This window comes from Jaculus jaculus, chromosome 4 (assembly GCF_020740685.1).
Source record: "Jaculus jaculus isolate mJacJac1 chromosome 4, mJacJac1.mat.Y.cur, whole genome shotgun sequence".
Taxonomy (NCBI): Eukaryota; Metazoa; Chordata; class Mammalia; order Rodentia; family Dipodidae; genus Jaculus; species Jaculus jaculus.
Window position 1 is genome coordinate 27,096,669 of NC_059105.1, and position 24,385 is coordinate 27,121,053.

Here is a 24,385-nt window from a genome sequence, read left to right on the forward strand (position 1 = left end):
TACTTGAGGAAAAGTGCCCTTACAATTAAGCAGGTCACAATACTCATACAAAGGCTTTCCCACTGGGAAAACAAGTGAGATTTCTGGCTCAAGATCAGTCTCAAACTTCCAAATTGGCTCTGGGCCTTACAAAACTGCAGTATTACTTGAAAGTTCCAAAATAAATTTCTTCCACAGTCTGTTGACCTCAGATCTGATTCCCAACTTTCAGTTGCTGGACCCTGACTGTGTCTACTTTTCTAGTCTTCTCTAATTTTCATACTTTTTATTCTCCTCCTACCTGCCTGCCTTAAGCCAAGCCAGTAGCATCCCCACTACCAGACCAGTTCTATACCCTATCAACACAGCTTAGTTACAGTCCTAGGCTCCCACTCTGCTTTATCTTCCCTTGTTCTGGAAGGAACATAGAAGCACTCATATAGTATAAAGTAAAATTTGATACTTGTCAGTATGGATGAAGTGACTGGCAGTTTTGAGCTAGCATAATCTGCATTTGATCCTGATATTGAAGCTCTCATCAGAAAACAGGCCAATGTAACTCCACTATGGAAATCGCCAGGAAGCACTAAAGCCATAAAAGACAGAAGTCTGTGTTCAGACACTGCAGAGAAGTGTTTCTGCTAGACTAATAAAACAGAGGTGACAGTTGGTATGAAGGAGTCACAAACAATTGTCCTTCAAATGGTACAGAACCAGAAACTAATGAACAGCTTTCGATGTGAGCATCATACAAAGTTCCTTGCACACTGGTCTCTTCTGCTGCTCCATTTGCATATAGTGATAATGGCCAATAGCAGCGTCTCCTCAAAGCACTAGAGTGAAGCTAATTATATTTTACATAATTTCCCAAAGATACTATAGACAGAAATGACTTCACAATCTTGCCATTATTCCACAGCCGATGTGTTCATGGAGGCAACCAAAAGTACAGCCTGGATCCTCCCTCATTAATATCTCATCTAACTTTTTTCATATAACTGAAAAAAGTGTTATATAAATAATCATCTGCCCTGTAGTAGGTAGGAATGTGAGCCAAAATAAAGTTAACTATTGCCTTTTCATGCTGGAACGAGACACCTGACCAAAAGCAGAACACGGAAGGAAAGAGCTTATTTTGGCTTATAGTTTGAAGAGGAAGTTTCATCATAGCAAGGATAGTATGACAGGCAAGCTGGCCACCACATCTTGTCACATATCAGGTTCAAAAAGAGATGCAAGAGCGAGCTTAGTTCTCTAGCCTAACCCCCAGTGACACACCTCTTCCAGCAAGGTTATCACCTCCCAAAGGCCCTACAGCTTTCCCAAATTGCTACCAGCTCAGAACCAAGTATTCAAAACACCCAAATCTTTTTTTAAAAAAGTTCATTCTAGCCAGGTGTGGTGGCACATGCCTTTAATCCCAGCACTCAGGAGGCAGAGGTAGGAGGATCACCGAGAGTTTGAGGCCACCCTGAGACTCCATAGTGAAATCAGTTTGGCCTGGGCTACAGTGAGACCCTGCCTTGGGGAAAAAAAAAAAAACTCCAGACACATGCACCCCCTCATGTATCTGCCTTACATGGATTCTGGGCAATCAAACCTGGGTTCTTAGGCTTCATAGGCAAGTACTTTAACCACGAAGCTATCTCTCCAGTCCCAATAAAATATTTTTAAGCCAGATTTCTTTTTTAGAAATATTTTCTTTATTTTAGAGAAAGAGGGAAAGACAGAGGCAGATAGACAGAATGGTCACACCAGGGCCTGTAGCCACTGCAAATGAACTCCAGACACATGTGCCATCTTGTGCTTATGTGGGTACTGGGGAATTGAACCTGGGTCCTTAGGCTTCACAGGCAAGCCCCTTAACTGCTAAGCCATCTCTCCAGCCCAGTGTAAAATGTTTCTTTTAAAGTAATAATATAGTAAAGAGCAAAATGAGAAAAGTTCAATTTCAATGACAATAAACATCCTGCAGTGAAAGGCTGACTAGAGATGTCAATAAGAAGGCGAACAGGTATCTTTGACAAGGTACCAGTTTAGTGTTACCAACCTACTTCATGGTTTGGAGTCCTTAATTTTGCAGTTACAGACACATCTGGACTGCACTTAGAACTGATAACACTAAAAAGACTGGCCTAAGCTTTGCTCAACCCTGAGAAATTGCTTCTTGGACAAAGGAGACCTTCTAGGTAGCCAGTAAATATATATGAATAATCTAAGATACTAAATCCTCAGTGTTAGGAAATATGAAAACATGAAATAATTAAAACCTAACAGGGATGGCAGGGAGTACAGAGTAAAGTGGGTAGGTAAAAATCACTATACTTTGAATGCTTCACTTTCCTAAAAGCTGTATTCCATTTCTCTTCCTTGAACAAAGTTTCTCCTAAGAGATGTAACACCAAAATCAATTAGCCTTTAGAGTTATTAATGCAAATTCACCACATCCTCCATCCTTCCAATTGAAATTGGACACTGTCAAATATCCAGAGCCATACTTTAGTAGACTGATCCTAGCTAGTCACTACTACAAATGAAATCTCACTCAGTTATGTTGACTCACAGAGATTCATTTACAGACATAACCACACTTCTTTCTAAGTTCTGGAGACAACTACATAACCCTGTACCTGCTACAAAGTTGAAATCGTGCCTGATATTTTATAATGATCAAGTACTTTCCCAATGCACAACAGTACTATAAGAATTCATGTATTACGTTAAAAGATTTGCCAAAGCCTGATGACAGCTAAGATGAGAATAATGCAACGTATGTTGCCATGCCACCACATGAAAGTTTATGATATACAGTGAATCACTTCATAAGAGAAACAGGCCACATTGCTAACTGATAGGTTAAAGGAAGAGTTACTGCAAGCTTAAGAATCCTTTTAAGCCATTGTAAAGACAGTAATATCTTTATTAATGAAAGCATCTCCCACAGATAAATCCTGACTGTTATTCTATACATTTCCTTACATTTGAATATTTAAGAGAAGATGATGATTTCCTGGAGAATTCCAGTGAACTTCTTTCAAAGCCTTGATCAATACTGGTAGCCCATTACCTATTGTACAAGGAGTATGAAATCAATCACAGGTAAGGGAAGTATAGGACCAAGTGAAGTAGATTAGATACATATGTGCATACTCCAGCTCATCAGATTTCTGATTAATTTGTGCATAGTGTAACTTCTGTTTATTCTCTGAAATCAATCAATTAAATTGCCTGAGTGCTAAAGACTTTAAACCCAAGAAAGTCTCACTTCAGCAAGTGTTATCACTACCTTAAGAAGCTATGTCAAATAACATTCTCAATTACGTACGTGAGGAGATCCCATGGATACAAAGATAATTGGCATTTGCAAGGAATCCCCAAATTTTATTTTTAACTAAAAGTTAAAGTCTCTCCTATGACTAAACCTCTTCCCTATACACTTAATACAGCACAGTTGACTGGTTAAATGTATGACTTTCCTGTACATCTTGGTTTAAACACAAAATAATAATCACTCAACAAAGAAAAGCAAAGATAACAGATAATTCAGAAATTGGATAATAAAATTCTGAAAAGTTAGAATTGCTTATCCTTATAAATGTGATTAAAGAAGTCTTTTAAGACATGTGTAAACCACATGTTGTATTTTTGATTCAGTGACCTCCCTGAAAATTCAATACATTTGATATGCATGGCTTAAAGTTTCATTTTGTAGGAAGCCTACCATTTATTTCACAAAGATATTTACAAAAAAAGTTAACACACTTGATCTCATATTTAACAACTGACCTATGTCTATAAAAATCATTTTAGAGGAACTTTCTATGATATAGGACTAAAGAAAAACTTCCTGAACAATACCCTAGTAGCCCAGAATATTAAACAATCCCTAAACCAGTGAGATCTTATATGAAGCTAAAAAGCTTTTGCACAAACATACCATACAAAGTCAATAGATTACCCACAGACTGGGAGAAAATCTTCACAAGATATACCACTGACAGAGGTCTAATGTCTAGAATCTACAAAGAACTCAAAAAACTTAAACAATGAAAACTCAAATCCACTCAAAACAAAAAAATGGACAAAATCAGGCATGGTGGCACACACTTTTAATCTCAGCACTCAGGAGGCAGAGGCAGGAGAATCACCGTGTGTTCAAGGCCACCCTGAGACTACATAGGGAGTTCCAGGTCAGCCAGGTCAGCACTGAGACCCTACCTCGAAAAACCAAAATAAGGAAAAAAAAAAAAAAAAAAAGAAAAATGGGCAGAGAACCGAATAGGTACTTCTCAAAAGAAGAAATGCAAATAGCTAATGCAACTTAAGGAACTATTCAACATCCTTAGCCATCAGGGAAATGCAAATCAAAATAATTTTGAGATTCCTTCTTACTCCAGCTAGGATAATAATCCTTAAAAAGTCAAATGACAATAAGTGTTGGTGAGGATGTAGGGAAAGAGGAACCCCCATTCACTGCTGGTGGGAATGCAAACTTGTAAAACCTCTATGGAAATCAAGATAGAGACTCTTGAAAAAAGATGAAAATAGAATGACCAACAACCCAGTTATTCCTCTACTGGGCATTTACCCTAAAGGCAGAGATATTTGCTCAACCATGTTTATAGCTACATACTTCATAATAGCTAAAAACTGGAATCAACCCAGGTACCCATCATTAGACAAATGGATAGTGAAGATGTGGTACATTTACACAATGGCATTATACTCAGCAGTAAGAAAAAATGATGTAATGAAATTTGTAGGAAAGTGAAAGGACCTGGAACAGACCATACTCAGAGAAGTCACATAAACACAGAAAGAAAAATGCTGCATGTTCTGACTTATCTGTCGTTTGCTGGCATACCTGACATGCATCTTGAGAGCAAAACAATAGGGATGGAAGGGTCAGAGGAGAGGGGAGTAGGAGGTTGGAGGAAAATGAACACAAAAGTAAACCCAAAATGAACTGGTACTATAGAAATCTTTCTCCTTGATAGAAGACTAAAAGATAGAAGACTAAAAGAGAAGACTCAACAGGGGAGATCATCTGACAAGGGCCCTGAAGAAGGTGGGATGGAGCCTAAACTTAAAATATTTGGCTCTGGTCTGAACCCCCAGTACCAGAAATCAGTTGCTACCCACATTGAGCTTTTGATTAGAGAGACCTAAAAGGTCCCCAAAACTGGACAGTCTTCTGTCAAAGCACTTAATTGCCTGCCTGATGTAAAAATAAATAAGACTATTGCTGAAGACACCACATGCTGCTGTCACCAAACTTGTGACACTGCTGGAATCCAGAAGAGATCCAGTTCCCAGATTAGCTCATTTAGTGCTGGAAAGCATAATATGGACTACTGGGGGAAAGTGGCCAACAATGTTGTAAACAAGCAGGGGTCATAGCTACTCAAAAGCAATCACCCTGACAAGACATACGCAACCTGTGCACTGGTGGCACACAGCCTTGTTGCGTAACCAGTTGTTTTCTTATTGGCTTAAGAGATCCACTCAGCAGAAAGGAACCCATGACTAGAATTGGGAACCAGGTCAGAATCCCATGGAGACCAAGACTATAGTCTCCAGTGACAAACTCCCACTAGTCTTTGGCCAGAAGAGGGGCTACAGCCATCAAAACTTCTCTAAATTAACAATGCATATCCCATTTAACTATGCTGACTTCATTCTCCATTAAGAATCTGTTCTTTTTCGGGCTGGAGAGATGGCTTACTGGTTAAGCGCTTGCCTGTGAAGCCTAAGGACCCTGGTTCAAGGCTCGATTCCCCAGGACCCATGTTAGCCAGATGCACAAGGGGGCACATGCATCTGGAATTCATCTGCAGTGGCTGCAAGCCCTGGCGCGCTCATTCTCTCCCTCTCTCTCTCTCTCTGCCTCTTTCTCTGTCTGTCGCTCTCAAATAAATAAATAAAAAATAAACTTTAAAAAAAAAAAAAGAATCTGTTCTTTTTCCAAAAGGTAGCAAGACCCGAGGAGATAAACCACCCCTCACACTTCAGGAAAAGTCCAGGTGAAACCACAGAGAATTTGATGATATGAACAAGCATGCTGTTTCCATGACGACCCTGACGATCTGCACCAGAGTGACAGAGACACATGTTGAGGATACTCAACATATAACAAAGCAGAAATCCAAAGGCTCATAAGAGCTCATCAATGAAGTAGATTTAAAACATACCACCCACAGCTCAAGGAATTTTGGAGAAGAGGGGCTGGAAAGACTGTTAAAGAGCCACAGATAGGAAGGGCATACCCAGAGACATCCTTCCTCACCCCAAATGACTGACTTCTGCTCTTATAACACATAACCCACAACCCCATGCCATGGGGCATACCAGAAACCCTGCTGAGTTGGATCCTCAGCAGACTGGAGACTCAGAGGAGGAAAATTATGGTACCAACACATGATGTGTCCATACAAAGTACATTCTTAAATTTGAAAAAGTTTTTAAAAGTCATTTTAATGTAGACAAAATACAGAAAAAGGTTTGGTTACCATTCACTTGCATGGACATTGGATAACATACTTAATGTAGATGGGGCAACTTCAATCATTTTTGCATTTTAAAATATATTATGGAAGCAGATAGTCTGTTACACCTATGAAAACAGAATGTAAAATGTCATCAGTGCGACTAAAGTATTCATCCATTTCATTCAAATTGAATCCAAGCTATGCAAAATTAAATAACAGTGAAAATAATTTGGTATCCAATAAAATACACATTTTCTGTATAACATTTTTCAGTGTCTGTGATTTCCTATAACATAAATGTGCAACAACCTGAGTCATGGACATGTCAATCATTTTGCCAAGGCTCACAGAATGAATCTCGACTACTGGGTCTCTGAAATCTTAAAGGAGGGATTATAACTGAATAAAATGTAAGGGAGATCTTGGAATTTTCATGTATTTTAGGAAAAAAATATCTGTTTTATCTGCCAGAAGAAAGGAGTTAGGTGTCATTTACATGCGTTCTTCATCTCTCCAGGATGACTGATGTACTTCCCTAGAGGAAGGACGCTCTGACGCCTTATAAGAATTAGTGTGTCTAGGGCTGGAGAGATGGCTTAGCGGTTAAGCGCTTGCCTGTGAAGCCTAAGGACCCCGGCGAGGCTCGGTTCCCTAGGTCCCACGTTAGCCAGATGCACAAGGGGGCGCACGCGTCTGGAGTTCGTTTGCAGAGGCTGGAAGCCCTGGCGCGCCCATTCTCTCTCTTTCTCTCTATCTGTCTTTCTCTCTGTGTCTGTCGCTCTCAAATAAATAAATAAATAAATAATTTAAAAAAAAAAGAATTAGTGTGTCTAATTATCCACATATGATTAGTCAGTGTTTCTGGAAACTCCACTAATAATAGCACATCACTACCTGCTTTCTTCTAAACATCTCTTGTCAGCTCAGCAAGCTATCATTTAGTAGTCCAAGGGGGCAGAGTAATTATTTGGTCATTGGTTATCATTACATAGCCCAAACTGGAACTACCCGGGAAGGTAGACAGCACTGCCACAAAGCATGCAATCACTGGACGGCTGGGGTAGCTACGGGATTATGGGTGGGGCGATCTGGGCATCATTAAAGCCCAGTTGTGGTGGTTTGAATGCGACAACGTCCTCCGTAGCCTCGAGTGCTTGTGTTTACTGCTGGAGCCTTTGAGAGATGATGGGTGCGCTGGAGGTGTGTCACTGGCAGGGGCGGGCCTTGGGATTTAAAAGTCTATACACCCTCTCTGCCAGTGCTAGGAGCAGGTTCACTCTTCCTGCTCCCGGCCAGCTGACGTGGCAACGAGGAAACCTCCCCTCCAGGCATACGCTGGGCCGGGCGGGGTGCGGTGCGACGTCAGGGGGAGAGGCGGCAACTGCTACACCCGAAGGCGCGGACGCCCCTTCATTTGCCAACGCGGTCTGACCGCACCGTGTTCGCCTTGTGCGAGCTGGACGGGGTAGTTTGGAGAACCACTGGGACAAACGAGGGGTGAGGTCCTCCACCCCGAGCGCGCCGGGGGTCGCCAAGGGCACGCCCCACACGCCCCAAGACCTGCAGGGCGCGGCAGGCCGACGGCGGGGAGGCGTGGACGCCCCCTGGCGGCCCAGCGACATGGCCGCCCTCGCCGCGCTCCGCCCTCGCCACGCTCCGCGGGAAGGATACGCTCTAGGTAGTAGGCGCCCTCCGCCGCCGCCGCGTCCGACGCCTCGCCCTCGGCCGTCAGGCTAGTGCCCAGAGCCTCCTCTAGTATCCGCAGGGGGGAGTTGGTCAGCCCGCGCTGCGCAGCCATCGGTGACCTACGAAGCCCGGGCCCGGACACAGTCCTCTCGGACGCTGAGGAGCAGACGCAGCAACTCTCGCGAGATCACGACGCGACGGCTCCGCACCTAAAAGCCCGCCGGGTTGCCCTCGCGTTCCCGTCGTTGCTTGGCAACCCGTTGCCTAGTTACCGCAGCTCCCAACGCGGCTCACAGAGTGGACCGGGACGCTAGAATACATGGGTTTAAATGGTGTGGCCCTGATGCTGCTGGGTTTTTCCTTTCCTTTGCACCTTATACATGCTTTCTGGCTTCCTTTTCCCCACTAAACTGACATTCCCATGCTTCTTATAGGCCATTATCAGTCCCCGGGTTTCTGAGGTTTAGGGAGTCCCAATTAGTTGCACAGAAAACTTCCACGAAAGAGGGATATATTTCTTCCAGAAATCATAATTGGCATACTGAGGAACACTGCTAAATGTTCTTCCGTCGTTTAGCAATAATTAGGGAGGTCACCTGAGCTTACAATCTGATTTATGTGGACATCGGATTTTTTGTTTGCTTTGTGTTTGGAGAATATGTGTAGCATGTGAGGTGTGTGTGATGCAATATGTGGTAAAAACATGTGTGTGCAGATGTGTGGACCTCCTAGGCAGGCCAGAGGAGAAAGTGGCATAGCACGCTACCTCCTTTGCCCTTCACGGTGTTTTCTTGAGACAGTCTCACTGAACCAGGAGCTACCTTTGGTTTGGTTTGTCTTGATTTTTAGACTGGCTGATCAGCCAGCCGCAGTAATTCTTCAGTCTGCTTCACCCACAGGACTGGAGTTTCAGGAATGCATGACCCAGCCCAGCCATGGGTGCTAGAGATGGAACTCAGGCCCCTACAAGCACTCTTACCAGCCATCTCCATAGTCCTGGACACCTGTTAAACTTTGGTTTTATACACCCGGGCTTAAAATAGCCACAGTAGCATTAACTTATAGTGTTGACTTCTGCTAAAAGTATCTTCAATTAAAATAAATGTTGAAGGTTGGCTGGAGTAATGGATCACTTGTTAAAGGCACGAAGTTTGACTGCCGAGGTTCAATTCCCCAGTACCCAGGTAAAGCCAGACACTCGCATTTGTCTGGAGTTAATTTCAGTGAGAGGGAGCCCTGGTGCATCAATTCATTCTCTCTCTCCCTCTCCCTGTCCACCTCCCTCTGTGTGTGTGTATCTTATAAATATTTTTAAAAATTGAACCACAAATTTGGTAAGTGCTTGCATGAGGACGAGTTCCATCACTAGAATCCGCATTTGAAAAGCCTGGTGTGGTGGCTTGAACCGCTAATCTCTAAAGGCCAAGACAGATGGATCCACAGGCTTCACTAAGCAGCCAGTTTAGCCTAATTGGAAAGTTCCAAGCAGAGGCCCTATGTCATGAAAATTAGACTGTGCTCCTGAGACCCAAGGCTGTCCTCTGGCCTCCGCACACATGCACACACATGTGCACCTACACACACATGAACATTTACATGCACACACACACATACACGCATAATAGTTTTTAAATGACCCTAACATAAAGTATATGAGATGATTTTGGGGCTGGTTCAGTCAGAGAGAGAGTAAGAAAGAGAGAGAGGATTTGTCTAATGATGTCTTACTCCTGTGGCAGAAACTTCTTCAGGTGTGTGTGTGTGTGTGTGTGTGTGTGTGTGTGTGTGTAAGCATTCTTAAGGCCCTCTTCCTTGAAGATTCTTTTTTATTCTCCATGTCTTGATAAATATTGGATGCTAAACGTTGACTCTATAAAAACTCCCATTTGTTATCAAAAAAGTATGGCTTCCCAACAAGGTGATTAGAAACTTTAATGTTCGAGCTAGCAGTTGCATACAGAGCTTGGTTCCTCTACGCACTAGCTATGGAAACCCTTGGCACACCACTTACTGTCTGTAGGCCTCGTGGTCCTCATTTCTAAAATGGAGATAATGTTGCCTACATCAGCACTGCTATGGATGTAAACCAACAAAGCATCAAGAATTTACAAGGGAGCCGGAGAGGTGCATCAGCAGTTAGACGCTCTTGTTTGCAGTCTGACAGCCTGGATTTGACTCCTCAGTACCCACTTAAAGCCAAATGCACAAAGTGATGTGTGACTCGGGAGTTCATTTTAAGAAGCAGGAGGACCTTGACGTGCCCATACTCATTCATTCATTCTCTCTCTCATAAGTAAATAAATGTATTTTTAAAAGTTATTTACATGGAATGTAAAGCAGTAAGAAACACTCACTGTTCCTATTAAACTTGGTTTTATTGGTGTTTTGTTTGTCAAATAAGGATAATTGTGACACCTGATAGTTGAAGTGTTACTCGTAGGCACTTGTTTATTGACTCAGGTACTCTTTGCTATTGACATCTCACATCAAACATTCTGAGTGTTCATCAAAAGCAAGAATCAATTATAGGGGATGGAAACAGGACAGGAGTTCTGAAAGTAGAAAACCTACCACTTTTACAGCAAGTCTGCTCTTTCTTTCAGAAAGAGTCATTATCTCATCAGGCAAGATTGTATCTTGTAAATCCAGCCCCTAAAAAAATGCCTAGGTAAGGAGTGGTTAGAACCTGGCACTTTTGGCAAACTCAAGAAAACATCGTAGAAGCAGGAGAACTGTAGAGCAATTAATGTTTATGTTGAATATTGCATTTATTTGTTTGGTCAGTTGATCAGATGGTCTGGTACAAACTCTCTTTTGTTTTGTTTTTTGTTTTTTCGAGGTAGGGTCTTACTCTGGCCCAGGCTGACCTGGGATTCACTATGTAGTCTCATGGTGGCCTTGAACTCATGGCAATCCTCCTACCTCTGCCTCCTGAGTGCTGGGATTAAAGGCATGTGCCACCTCACCCAGCATCAAACTCTCTTTTTTTTTGCTTAATCTTTTGATGGAATGTGTCATCTTCTTCACGTAGATTTAGGTTGTATCTTTCTTCCTTAATTAACTTAAGCTCCAAGAACATTAACTTCCTCTCCAAAAAGACTTTTGTTGAAAAAAAAATCCAATCACAGTGAATACAAAGGGTAAATAAAACATGTGTAAAAGCACTTATCATCATATCTGATATGTCAGATGTTTTCTATAAGTAGTATGAATGGACTTCTCTTGAAATAGATGGTGAATATCCCTAGCCCAGGTTGAATATGTTCAAAAACATATTTTTGTAAACACTTTTAAAATATAATGAGTTTTAATTTTTTAAATGTCTTTTAGAGAGAGAGAATAAGGCATCCCTCAGCCTCAGCCACTGCAATTGAACTCCAGAAACTTGCACCACCTATTCAAAAGAAAAATATTTTAACAGTCATAAAATATAAGGTATGGCTAGTATCTACTGTTTACAATAGAAAAACAGATTCTTGTCAAAGTGTGTCAAAGAAAGGTATCATTATAATCCAAAAAATAAAAAAATAGTCTGTAAGTCTAATTCTGTCAAGATTCCAAATAACCAAAGTTTTCACTGAGTGAATTGGTAAATTCATTAATGTACATGTAATGGATTTCAAATTTAAAAGTCACTCAAGTTAGTTGGGGCTCAACTATAATTTCAAAGACAATTTCAAAGACATTCATACAGACCTAACCACAAAAGTTTTGAAAAGTTCAAATCTTGTAAATAAATCTTTTGCTCTCTATAAATGGACAATGTCCTTTATTATTAATTTTATTTTTGAGTGGGAGAGAGAGTGAGAATTGGCATGCCAGGACCTTCAGCCTGCTTCGAAGGAACTCCAGATGCATGTGCTTTCTTGTGGTGTATTTGCAACATTGTGCACTTGGGTCACTGTGTCTGGCTAGATGGGACCTAGAGATTTGAACATGAGTTCTTAGGCTTCACAGGCAAGGGTCCTAACCACTAAGCAATCTCTCCAACCCTATTTTATACTCTTAACAAATAAAAACAAAACCAATAATACCTTGAGATGAAAATGAGCAAACAAAAGTTTTTTTTTTTAATTTTTTAAAATTTATTTATTTATTTGAGAGCAACAGACAGAGAGAGAAAGAGGCAGATAGATAGAGAATGGGCATGCCAGGGCCTCCAGCCACTGCAAACAAACTCCAGATGCATGCGCCACCTTGCGCATCTGGCTTACATGGGTCCTGGGCAATCGAGTCTTGAACCAAGGGCCTTAGGCTTCACAAGCAAGCGCTTAACCACTAAGCATCTCTCCAGCCCCGAAAGCAAAAGCTTTATTATGATTGCTAATATCTTAGAAGTATTGTATGTCTTTGCAAGGAATGGATTTGAAAGTACTTTTATAATATTAAAACTGATAATAAATAGTTATTGTTTTAATTGAACAAGGGTATAAAAATCTTACTAAACCCAAATCTTAGGTCCAAGAATATGACTTAGTAGTAAAAGGCACTGCTTTCAAAACCTTCTGGTGCCCAAGCCAACCATATAAGCCAGATACAAAAAGTGAAGCAAGTATGTATTGCTCATTTGTAGCAGCAAGAGGGGCTGATGCACCCCCACACCACACACACACACACACACACACACACACACACACACACACAGTGCAAATCATTTTTTAAAAAGTAGAGTCCTAAAACAAAATCTTTAAATTACCATAGTGGTTTGGGTTTAATAGAATTTTATCTCATATATTTTCATTTTTAGCATATTTTATTAACTTTCTTCAAGTAGGGAGAAAAAAGAGAAAATATCTTATGAACCTTTTGACTAAGGAATTGCAAACCACTTACTTTCTGCTTTGAATTTCCTCCTAGAGAGATAAATAAAGAAAACCAATAAAGAGAGTAGAAATGAAGGAACAATTACCCAGGACAACAAATTTAATATCCTCCCAGCCTAAATGCTCCATTTCTATAAAAGTAAAATTATTTGTAAATGCAAACCCACAGAAGACCCTGACAATGCATATTTTTCTACATTTATAATTTCAAAGCAGAAAATAGTCACATGCAAATATACAGCAAAGCAGTGTTCAATTTGCAATGAAGCTCTGAGCATTCGTTTGCTACCAATACAGCCCAACCATCTATTGATGTATCTTTTTATAAAAGTAGCTATCTTAGTTTCTTTGAAAACTTCACAGTAAGTGGTAGACAGGTTTAGAATTTCTGAATTCATAGAAGTAGTGGTAATTGTTGTAGAAAATTATCATTTTTTTTCTTTTTGCACTAGCATTCATTTGAAAATCCATTTCTCCAATATTCTTTGACAGTGTACTGCAAACAGTCAATCCACTCTCTCTGGTGAGAATCATGTGACACAAGTTCAACCCCAAAGAACATCTCATTTTATTTGGGCTACAGTGAAATGTTCTGGTTTTTGGTGTCTTTCTTGAATCCTAATATTCTCAAGTAAAAGGGAATGAGGGTTTTATGTAAAGAGTGGGCTGGTTCTAGGACTGGTCCTGGAATATACAAGAGAACTCTACAGAATCTTCTAGTGCCAGAAAGTAAGAAAGGTCTTCTCTAATAAGCATATACGAGTACACATTCTTATAAATAAATGATCATATAAACCAGTAAATGAAAAAAGAAGAGACAAACATCCTGTGAAGAATAATTACAATTAATGTATGTAGTAATTTCACATTCTAATACAATGGAATATAACCAACCACTTCTTAATTGTGGGCCACATACAGTGAGTGTCCTATAGGAAATGTGTTTGGGGGCTGGAGAGATGGCTTAGCAGTTAAGCACTTGTCTGTGAAGCCTAAGGACCCTGGTTTGAGAGTCAGTTCCCCAGGACCCATGTTAGCCAGATGCACAAGGGGGAGCATGTGTCTGGAATTCATTTCCAGTGGCTGGAAGCCCTGGCATGCCCATTCTCTCCCTCTCTCTCCCTCTCTCTCTCTCACTCTCTTTCTTTCTCTCTGTCACTCTCAAATAAATAAGAATGAACAATTTAAAAAAGAAAGAAAGTGTGGTGTTTTGATTCAAGTGTCCCTTATAAACTTATGTTTTCTGAATGCTAGGTTCCCAGCTGGTGGCAATTTGAAAATTAGGTCCTTCTGGAGGCACTATTTTATTGTGGCCAGGCTTATGGGTATTACAGCCAGCTTCCCTTTGCCAGCGTTTGGCACACTCTCCTGCTGCTATTGTCCACCTGATGTTGGCTTGAAGGTGATATCCAACCTCTGCTCATGCCATCACTTTCTCCTGACATCATGGAGCTTCCCCTCAAGTCTGTAAGCCAAAATAAACCCTTTCCTCCCACAAGCTGATCTTGGTCAGGGGTTTTCTGCCTGCAACATGAAGCTGACTGCAACAATAAAATTGGTACCAAGAGTGGGGTCTTTACTGCTAGAAACCTGGCTGTGCCTTTGGTCATTTGGAATTAATTTATGAGAGGAGTGTGAATGGATTTGAAACCTTGGTCCAAGAGTCTCCTTGTAGTGCTGTAAGTACAGCTTTATTGACCATCCTGGTCAGAGATGAAAGACCTGAATGCAATAAGAACTAAAGACTGTAATGTTTGGCTTATGAGGAAAAGAAAAAGCTAGGTCTAGACTAGACTAAAGACTACTTGTGTGAGAGGCTTATTGTTATACCCATGTTCTGAGAACTTATACAGGGTTGTCTTGTACAGAAATGGATTGGTGTGAGCAGAAGGACATGGGACAGAAAGAAATGAAATCTTTGGGCTGAAACTTCTGCCTGTTCAGCTGCAATTGCTTGAGAGATTATGGCCATTGATATTAGGCTAGCTGATCTGCACTGGGGCAACAAGAAGAATGCAAAGTCTTTCGCAGGGTTCTAAATGCTGAAGGAGTGTCCTGTTCTTCCTTCCCTGGATTAACAATTTGGTAGCCCACCTGGTACTATGGAGTACAATACAACAAATGCAGGAAAGAGAGGGTCATTAAATTGCAACATGGTTTTGAATTTTGGAAATGGCCATGGGCAGTGTGAAGCAGGCTCATTGGTTTACCTGAGTGAAGACCAGATGGAGCAGTGGATTAACCACTGTTGCAGTAGAGGCACAATGGAGATGCCAGGACTATGGAATGGCTGCCAAGGAGAACTGCCAGCACTGGGTGAAGTTTTCTGGGACTATGAGTAGCCTATCTGGAGGGGCCAAAATGTAACTCCAGAGACTTGTCACTAGTTAGAATTATCAGACTTGGAGACATGTCACTGGCTAGAGTTGTCAGACTTGGAGCTACAGAATTTGATGTTTGCCCTGTTTTAAACCTTGTATTTCTTTGCTATGCCCAATGCCATTGTTTGCAGTGTAAAGGTTTATTCTGTGCCATTATGGGTTTTGTTTGTTTGTTTGTTTGTTTTGTTTGTATCGCAGCTCAGTTGAAAGACTTTAGACTATGGGGATGTTTGAACATCATTCAGATTGAAAAAAAAAAAAAATGAGGACTTTTGAATTTAGCCTGAATGCATTGCATTTCTTATCATGGATGGTTACCAGTTCCTGTTGCTGTTGTCTACCTTATGTTGGCCAGGGGGTGATGTCCACCCTCTACTCATGCTGTCATTTTCCCCTGCCATCATGGAGCTTCTCTTCGAGTTTATAGGCCAGAATAAATCCTTTCCTCCCACAAGCTGTTCTTGGTCAAATGTCTTCTGCCAGCAACGTGAAGCTGACTGCAACAGAAAGCATATGGAAAGAAGAGTGGGGACCCCGTGTTAACAGTGATAAGGTGTGTTGACAGTATTCACTCTTGATATAATGTAATGAGAACAAACAGTCCATAGCTCCAAAATAATCATGAACAAACATCAGACAAGTCTTAATTAAGAGACACTGCAAAATATCTCACCAGTCCTCCTCAGGTCTGTCCACACCCTTAAAAAAAGAAAGCATAAGAAACTCTCTGAACAAGGAGGCATATGAAGAGGCATGATGACAAAATGTAAGGTGGGATCTTACACAGATGAGGTATATTTGGTGAACTCTCAGGGGATATAAATACACCATAGGATTTAGTTAACAGTAATGCTTCAGCGTTGTTTCATTGAGCACAGGAATCTGTCCTACGGATATATCACAATTTACTTTAGGCAGACTTTAAGCCATATTTCTGGCTTTATTTTATATAATGGCATTTGACTAAATCTTGATGACAACAATCATGTTACATTCTTTATAAGCAAAGCTAGTTACATTAGCACAGTCAGAAAGGCACCACACATTTGACAGGAAATATTCCCCGCTCGTTTTCTGCCTCCAGCATTTCTTAATCCCATTCACTGCTGGTCAATGCATGGGAGCTTCTTCTGCATATGTAATAAAAGGTTTAATGTTTATAATTTTATACTTCTAAAATTTGGAATCACAAATGAATACACATAGCACAATTAAGACTTAAAAGTCTAAGTTTTCTCCTCCAAAAACTTTATATTTTCTTACTTTTGGTATTCATAGTTAAATGTCTTCAGAGTGATAAAAAAAATCCTTATTTGTGTGTGCTTGTATGTATGATATGTGGTATATTCACAGGTATGTGATATGTAGACATGTATGTTGTGATATGTGGTATGTGCATACGTGCAATGTGTGATATATACACATGTGTTACGTGTGGCATATGTACATGTGTGTGATATGTAGTATATGCACATGTGCAATACATAGGGTATATGCACGTTTTTGATAAGTGGTTTGTGCATGTGTCTGATATGTGGTGTCTGCACATGTGCAATATATGGTATATGCATGTGTGCCAAATCTGGTATGTGCACATATTTGTGATATGTGGTATATGCAAGTGTGTGCGCAGATGTGGGCAGCACATGCTTGTGCATGCAAAGGACAGAGAATGTTGCATGACCTCTCTTGTCCTTCAGCCACATTGTTTCCTTTAGATGAGGTCTCTCTCTCTCTCAAACTGGAACTACTGTTCATTAGGGAGCCACAGCAATTCTCTGGACTCTGCCCAGCTGTATTAGTCAGGGCTCTCTAGAGGAATAGAACCAATAAAATGGAATATACTCGAAGGTAATTTATTGGGTTAGTTTACAGCAGTTCAACAATAGCAGTTTGCAAACCTGAGAGTCAAGGAACCGCATAGTTGCTCAGTCCATGAGGCTGGGCACCTTAGTAGTACCAATCCAGCCCTGAAGGCCTGAAGGTTTTCTGGAGAGCCACTGTTTTCAGTCCATGCTGGAAAACAGCAAGCAGCCAGGTTAGAAGGAGGGATTCTTTTATCCTAGAGCTTCCTTAGATAAAAATCCCTCTCTGTGAGGGGCTGCCTACTCTGGAGGAAGGGCTCACCCTAGGGGAAGGACTTCCTCCTTCAGATAATCCTTCCTGGAAACAACTTTAGAGACCAACTCAAGAGGAATGTCTGTGGAGGCCTAAACAGACAAAGTTGACAACAGACTTGAACATCACATCCCCTATCAGACTGGGGCTACAAATTCCATGAGTTCTGGGAAATTGGACTTGGTATCCCAAGCCAAGAAGCCTTTGTGTTTAAGCAGCACTCAACCACTGAGCTATCTCCCCAGCTGACATCATTACATTTAAAATATGTATATATACATACATACATACATATATGTGTGTGTGTGTGTATAGATAGATAGATATAGATAGATATAGATATAGATATAGATATAGATATAGATATAGATATAGATATAGATATAGATATAGATAGATATAGATATATAATCTTTATTTATTTGAGAGATGGAGAGAGAGAGAGCCTCCAGCCACTGCAAACGAACTCCAGATGTGTGCACCCCCTTGTGCATCTGGCTTACATGGATCCTAGGGAGTCAAGCCTGGGTCCTTTGGCTTTGCAGGCAAGCGCCTTAATTGCTAAGCCAGCTCTCCAGCCCTACAATTTTTTTAAATGAAGGTTAACATTACAATGAGTGGACATGCAACTTTTCTTGTATTGTGATTTTTGGCATAATCACAAAGTTTCAAATGTCTTCTGAAGATGCAGACACCTATAGGTCAAGATAAGAGTGGGATCAGAGGTATAAGTGGATGTTGTTACAGGCCCTATATAGGGATGCAGACCTCATCCTAAATTTAATAGTAAGCTACTGGAAATTTTAAATAAGACTTGGGTGATCAGATATGAGGAGTCTTCACATATTCTAAGATGATTTGTGGCTTACTTTCAACCAAGATATCACTCTAAGTATATGCAGATACATACATACATACATACATACATACATACATACACACACACACACACATACATCAAATATATGTGATCATCCATGTATTGAATAAATACAGTCATTTCTTTTTTGTCACATCCTTGCCCATCATGTCACCCCTCCCTGTCTCCTTTCAGTCCCTTCAAAGTTACTCAAGTTGAAAACATGATACACGCTGCTCCCTCATATTCTCCATGAATATGTGTAACCCATATAGCCACTTTGCATTGTGTCATGTTCTGCTGAGTATGGCAGATTGCAAGTCTTCTCAGTCTCATCAAACTAATAGATTGAGGAGACCACAACTTAACTACCTGGAACAACTTGACTGTTTGTCCCTGAAGTAGAAGAACTCATTTTTTTCCTGCACACTACAATGTTTTCTACTTGCTAAAAAGTGAAGGGCTCTTGGCTTCCTCTAGGTTTCCATTCCATAAGAAACCCTTTGTATCAATATCATTTCTCTTTTCATGTTGCTTTACTGATTTTATATTTTATTTGTTTGAGACAGAGAGAAACAGAAAGAGAGAATGGTCGCAACATGGCCTCCAGCCACTGTAAATAAACTCCAAACATGTGCCACCTTGTGCATCTGGCTTACATGGGTCCTGGGGAATTGAACCTGAGTCCTTTGGCTTTTAAGGCAAATACCTTAATCTCTAGGCCATCCTTCCAGTCCCTGTATGTCACTTTTTAAAAATATTTTTTTATTTATTTGAAAGGAGAAGGAAAGGGGTGCACCAGGGCCTCCTGCCACTGCAAATGAACTCCAGATGCATACCCCACTCTGTGCACCTGGCTTTACATGGGTACTGAGAATCAAACCCAGGCCTTTAGGCTTTGCAAGCAAACACATATACCACTGAGCTATCTCTCCAATTCACATGTTACTTTTTTTGGTGTGTATGCATGCCCACATTTGTTAATGCAAGCACATACATCCCACAGTGCCTGTGTGGCCAGAGAATAACTGTGTGTCTGTCCTCACATTCCACCTTGTTTAAGGTACAGACTCTTGTTGTTCACAATTGCATTGACCTTCCAGCTTCCAAGAGATTCTTCCATCTCTTTCTTCTACTGGGACATATAGTGGTGCTGGGATTACAGACATTCACTACATCATGGCTTTTCACATGAGTTCCCGGGGCCTACCTCAGGTACTGATACTTGCATGGCAAGCACTTTCTCCATCCAGCTCACTCCCAGGCCACCTGTCACTCTTAGAGGACACAAGAAACTATCACAAATATGATGTTTGTGTTATTCACTGTACCATAAGTAATAATACTCTTAACTTTGCATCCACAGTTCTTATATATTCCATCAGTGTCTATGAAACCAAATCAAGCTATCTCGTTAGTCTGCAAGTGGAATAAAATCTCAGAGCGTTGTTAGCTCATAGAACCCTAAAGGCATATTCAAATAAAAGCAAAAATAAATGTGACGTTTTCGTTATGTGTGCTTCACAAAATTGAGATGATATTATATTTGCTTTTTTTTTAATTTTTATTTATTTATTTGAGAGCGACAGACACAGAGAGAAAGGCAGATAGAGCGAGAGAGAGAGAATGGACGCGCCAGGGCTTCCAGCCTCTGCAAACGAACTCCAGACGCGTGCACCCCCTTGTGCATCTGGCTAACGTGGGACCTGGGGAACCGAGCCTTGAACCAGGGTCCTTAGGCTTCACAGGCAAGCGCTTAACCGCTACGCCATCTCTCCAGCCCATATATTTGCTTTTTTTTCTTATGCAAAAATGACTTGTAGAAACTGGCTCGGGCCTGGTATCTGGTTCAGTGGTTAAATGAATAAGGGCCTGAGATGGCCTGAGAATGCTTGATTTTGAATCTCCAGAATCCACATTATTGGTGTCTTAACCCCGAGTCCTTTAGGGAAGGAGAGACCTGGGAATCAATAGAACTCATGGAAGAACAGGAAGCTCAGGATCAGTTAGAAAGTCCTGCTCAAATAGGAACTGGTGGAAAATGATGAAGTGACTTTCCTCTCTAACCACCACAGCACACCTGCATTATCATATACATAAGCATACACCACTCATGAGTGCACACACTCAGAAACCACACACAATTTACACACATTCACACCACACCGAATATGCACACAACCACCATACCCAATGTGCATTCACACTCACACACTATATCCAACATGCACACATACCACACCCAGCATGCACATGCACACACACAAAGAGCACATTCAACATTTGTACACACTCACACCACAGCCAACATGCACACACAGAGCAAAAAAGAAAGAATCATACCGCATGTGCATACACAAAGACAGGCACCACATGCACACATGCAGACACACCACACACAGCATGTACACACACCACACACAGCATACACACACACAGAGCAAGATAAGAAATAGAACACATGTGCACACATGCACAGACACATATCACACCCAGCATGCACAAAAAACATACACTAGCCAGGCGTGGTGGCGCACGCCTTTAATCCCAGCACTCGGGAGGCAGAGGTAGGAGGATTGCCGTGAGTTCAAGGCCACCCTGAGACTCCATAGTGAATTCCAGGTCAGCCTGGGCTAGAGTGAGACCCTACCTCAAAAAACAAAAACAAAAAAAAAAAACCATACACTACCACCAACATGCCTACACAGAGAAAAAAATATACACCACCCATGCATACATACAATCACACATCACACCCAGCATGCACACACACAGTGCCAAGAAAAGAAATAAAATTTAATGTCACCATGAGTACTCCTGCATTAAATCCTTGTACATGTAACATTATAGTACTTTGATTGTTATAGTATAGGTTATACTTAATTTTTACCTCTTAACAAACAGTGGAGTAAGGAATAGCACATTTGTGTTACTGCATTTTCAAATGACAATGCTTCTAAAGTAGTTCACAGAACCCATGTGCATATCAAAAATCAATAAAAAAGTGAAGATGACATCATATTTATATCTTACCCTTTTCAATGATCTATATAATCTACCAACTTATAACTTATTAAGATTAGGTATTGGCCTTTCAATTCTATCACAAGTATTTGTTCACATTTATTTTCTTGTTATAAACTTTAAATAATTTTGAAATAAAAACCCATTCGTTTTCCTAGTCAATTATGACTGTATTTTCTTGTATACCTTCTGGGTTTACAGATTTGATTAAGGATACTTTTGTCAAACCATAGGTTATATTAACACTCTCCATGATAGTTGTGGTAGTTTGAATGTATGTGTCCAACAGACTCAGATGTTTAATTAAAATCGAGTTTGCAGTTTCAGCCCCTTTCAGGCAGACTCCTGCTGCATGGGGATGTGTCACTTGGGATGGAACTGAATTCCAGCCTGAAAGTATGCAGTGAAGTTTTGAGTTCTGGCCTTGCTTATTTGGGTTGCTAGCTGTTTGGTGGCACCCCTCTGATTGGAGTTAAGAATTGGGGCCACTCATTGGTACCTATTTCTCTTGTTTAGTGCAGTTCATACTGGCTCCCCTGGGGGTAGAAGTGACATGGTCTTTTTGGCTCCAGACCTAGGTGTCCTCCCAGACAAGAAGTCAGCAATGCCTACAACCTTTAGTCAAAAGAAAGCAGTGTCCAGTGCTGCTTCCTGTACTTCTGGATATGACCATCACAGGAGGCATAGGGACTGGAGCAAATGCCATTGGGGTACAACATAGCCAGTTAACATGCCAAGTTAAGGAGGACCTCTCCTTAGTTCAACAAAGAGTAATGACCCTCCAAACCAACTCAACTCCTTAGCCCACATGGTGCTCCAAAACAGGAAAGGACTTTACCTCATAACTGCTGGAAAGGAGGGAATTTGTGCTATTCTAGGAGAAGAATATTACAGTAACCAATGAGGTATAGTCAGAAAGAATGCTAAGCAACTCCTGGAAAAAATTAAAACTAAATATGACCCTAACAAGTAATGTCAATGGAAAGAAACCTGGATATCCTGGAGCCTCTGTCTCACTCCCTTCCTGGGTACCATTATTATGATAACACTCTCTTTTGGTCCCTACCTGTTCAGAAGCCTCATTGAATTTCTTCAGGAGAGAATACTGGCCTTCACCTGACAGCTAGTCACTGAATTTTTTTATGAACACAGGATATCATCCCTTAAAGAATCTTGACAGCTGTCCTTCACTGGACCAATGCCCCTCTCCAGCAGGGCACAGGCTGACCTTTGATGCCACCTCACCCTCATTTCTTTCATTCTTCCAGGGTCCGGCTATGAAGGACTGATGGACTTCCTTGAATCTAGAGGGCCTTGAGGACAATCGGGGGAATTTCACCCCAGATAAACTCATTGAGGCAGACCACCTTTACTCATTCTGAGCAAAACCACAGTTACTATTACTTATCTTCTCCCCCAGACAGCACATGGCTCCTATCTGCTTCCTCAAACTACACCCTTATAAGCTTGGCCCCATCCCCACCTCAGGGCCTCAGTCTCCATCCCACGGGAAAGTTGCAGTCCCTTGCAGTGTTACAATATATAGTCTCTGTCTGTTGAGACTTAAAAAAAAAAAAAAAAAAAAAAAAAAAGGAAAAAAAATATCAGAGCCAGCTTTTTACAACATTTAATGGAACTTCCCTTGGATCTTAGAGCTTGAAATAAATCCTTCCTCCCATAAACTGTGCCTGATTTGTATGTTCATCCCAGCAACTGCAATAGTCCTGCAAAATTTTAATGCTTTTGTTTTCCATGTTAGGTATTAAATTCATCTGCTGTTTATTTTTGTATAACAAGTAAAGAAAATTACAATATTATTTCTTCCATATAGGTAGTAAATAACACCCAAATCATTTTTTAAGAAAGTTCATTCTAGCCAGGTGTGGTGGCACATGCCTTTAATCCCAGCACTTAGGAAGCAGAGGTAGGAGGACCACCAAGAGTTCGAGGCCATCGTGAGACTACCTAGTGAATTCCAGGTCAGCCTGAGCTAAAGTGAGACCCTACCTTGAAAAACCAAAAAAAAAAAAAGAAAAAAAGAAAAATGTTCATTCTTTCTTACTGAGTATATCACTACTTTATGTCAAATTCACACTTATTTATGAAATATTTATTCTATTCCTACAATCTGTTTATTATTTCTAAACGAATGTTATATAGAATTGTGTTGAATGTTCTTTTTTCAATTGTAATATTCTTGTACCTGGAATGTCAAATATATTTTCTTGGTCCTTTTGATCACTTTCCTATCTATAAACATTAACCTTATTTTATAAGTGTTTCCCTTTCCCAAATAAATACTTGAAGATTCTGCCCAAAACTGTAATAAATTTGTAATTAATTTTGGAAGAATTGAATTACTAATGATTCAGATATCCAGATATATAGCAGATATTGCCATTTGTTCAATTTTATTATATGCCTTTAAGACTTTTTATATTATGAAATTTTGAATTTCATACATACAAAAAAGCAATAAAACCACTTACTATATGCCTTATACAGAGGTTATACAAGGATCCTCTCAATTCAAAAACGTTTTCTATGTAAGTCTTTCTACCTACAATAATGATTCTTTTATTTAAATCATTTCACTTTGTCCTGAGAAATATTCCCCATAATTTCATTTCATTTGATTTACTGAATAGTGACTGGATTTAATTAGTGTCTTTTAAAAACTATTTTCAGCTAAAATGCTATTAAGGTTTTTTTACTCTGTTATTGCTCATTTCTAATCAATGTATCTGCATTGATTGTTTCCTCTTTTGATATATTGTTCCATAAAACAGCAAATAAATAACAAACATTGTACAATCAAATAAGGATTTAAATCAATAAAGATTCCTATTGATCATCTCATACTGTGTTTTCTTCCTAATGACCCTTACATCCTTGTAGTCTTCCTTCTTCATTCAACTTTCTTTCTTATGATTCAGTTATTCTATTTGATGCCTTATTTGGTCTTTGAGAGAAGGAAGTAGAATCAAAATCTAGTACTGGTATCCTAGGAGACACCTCTGTCCTAAG

General features: G+C 40.4%; 1 protein-coding gene across 8 annotated transcripts in view; it reads right to left on the minus strand.

Annotated features, from left to right (window-relative positions):
• The window catches only part of Spag16 (sperm associated antigen 16), a 901,897-nt gene extending 893,556 nt beyond the window's left edge, over positions 1–8,341 (minus strand). For 4 of the 8 annotated variants that reach the window (XM_045148111.1, XM_045148112.1, XM_045148116.1 and 1 more), the window contains exon 1: positions 8,139–8,339. In XM_045148111.1, the coding sequence (XP_045004046.1) occupies positions 8,139–8,265 (127 nt within the window). In that variant the 5' untranslated portion in view covers positions 8,266–8,339. Of the gene's footprint in view, positions 1–8,138 lie in introns of all 8 variants that reach the window. The other 4 variants (XM_045148110.1, XM_004653697.2, XM_045148113.1 and 1 more) reach the window with 2 other exon arrangements.
• Between the last annotated feature and the right edge of the window lie 16,044 nt (positions 8,342–24,385).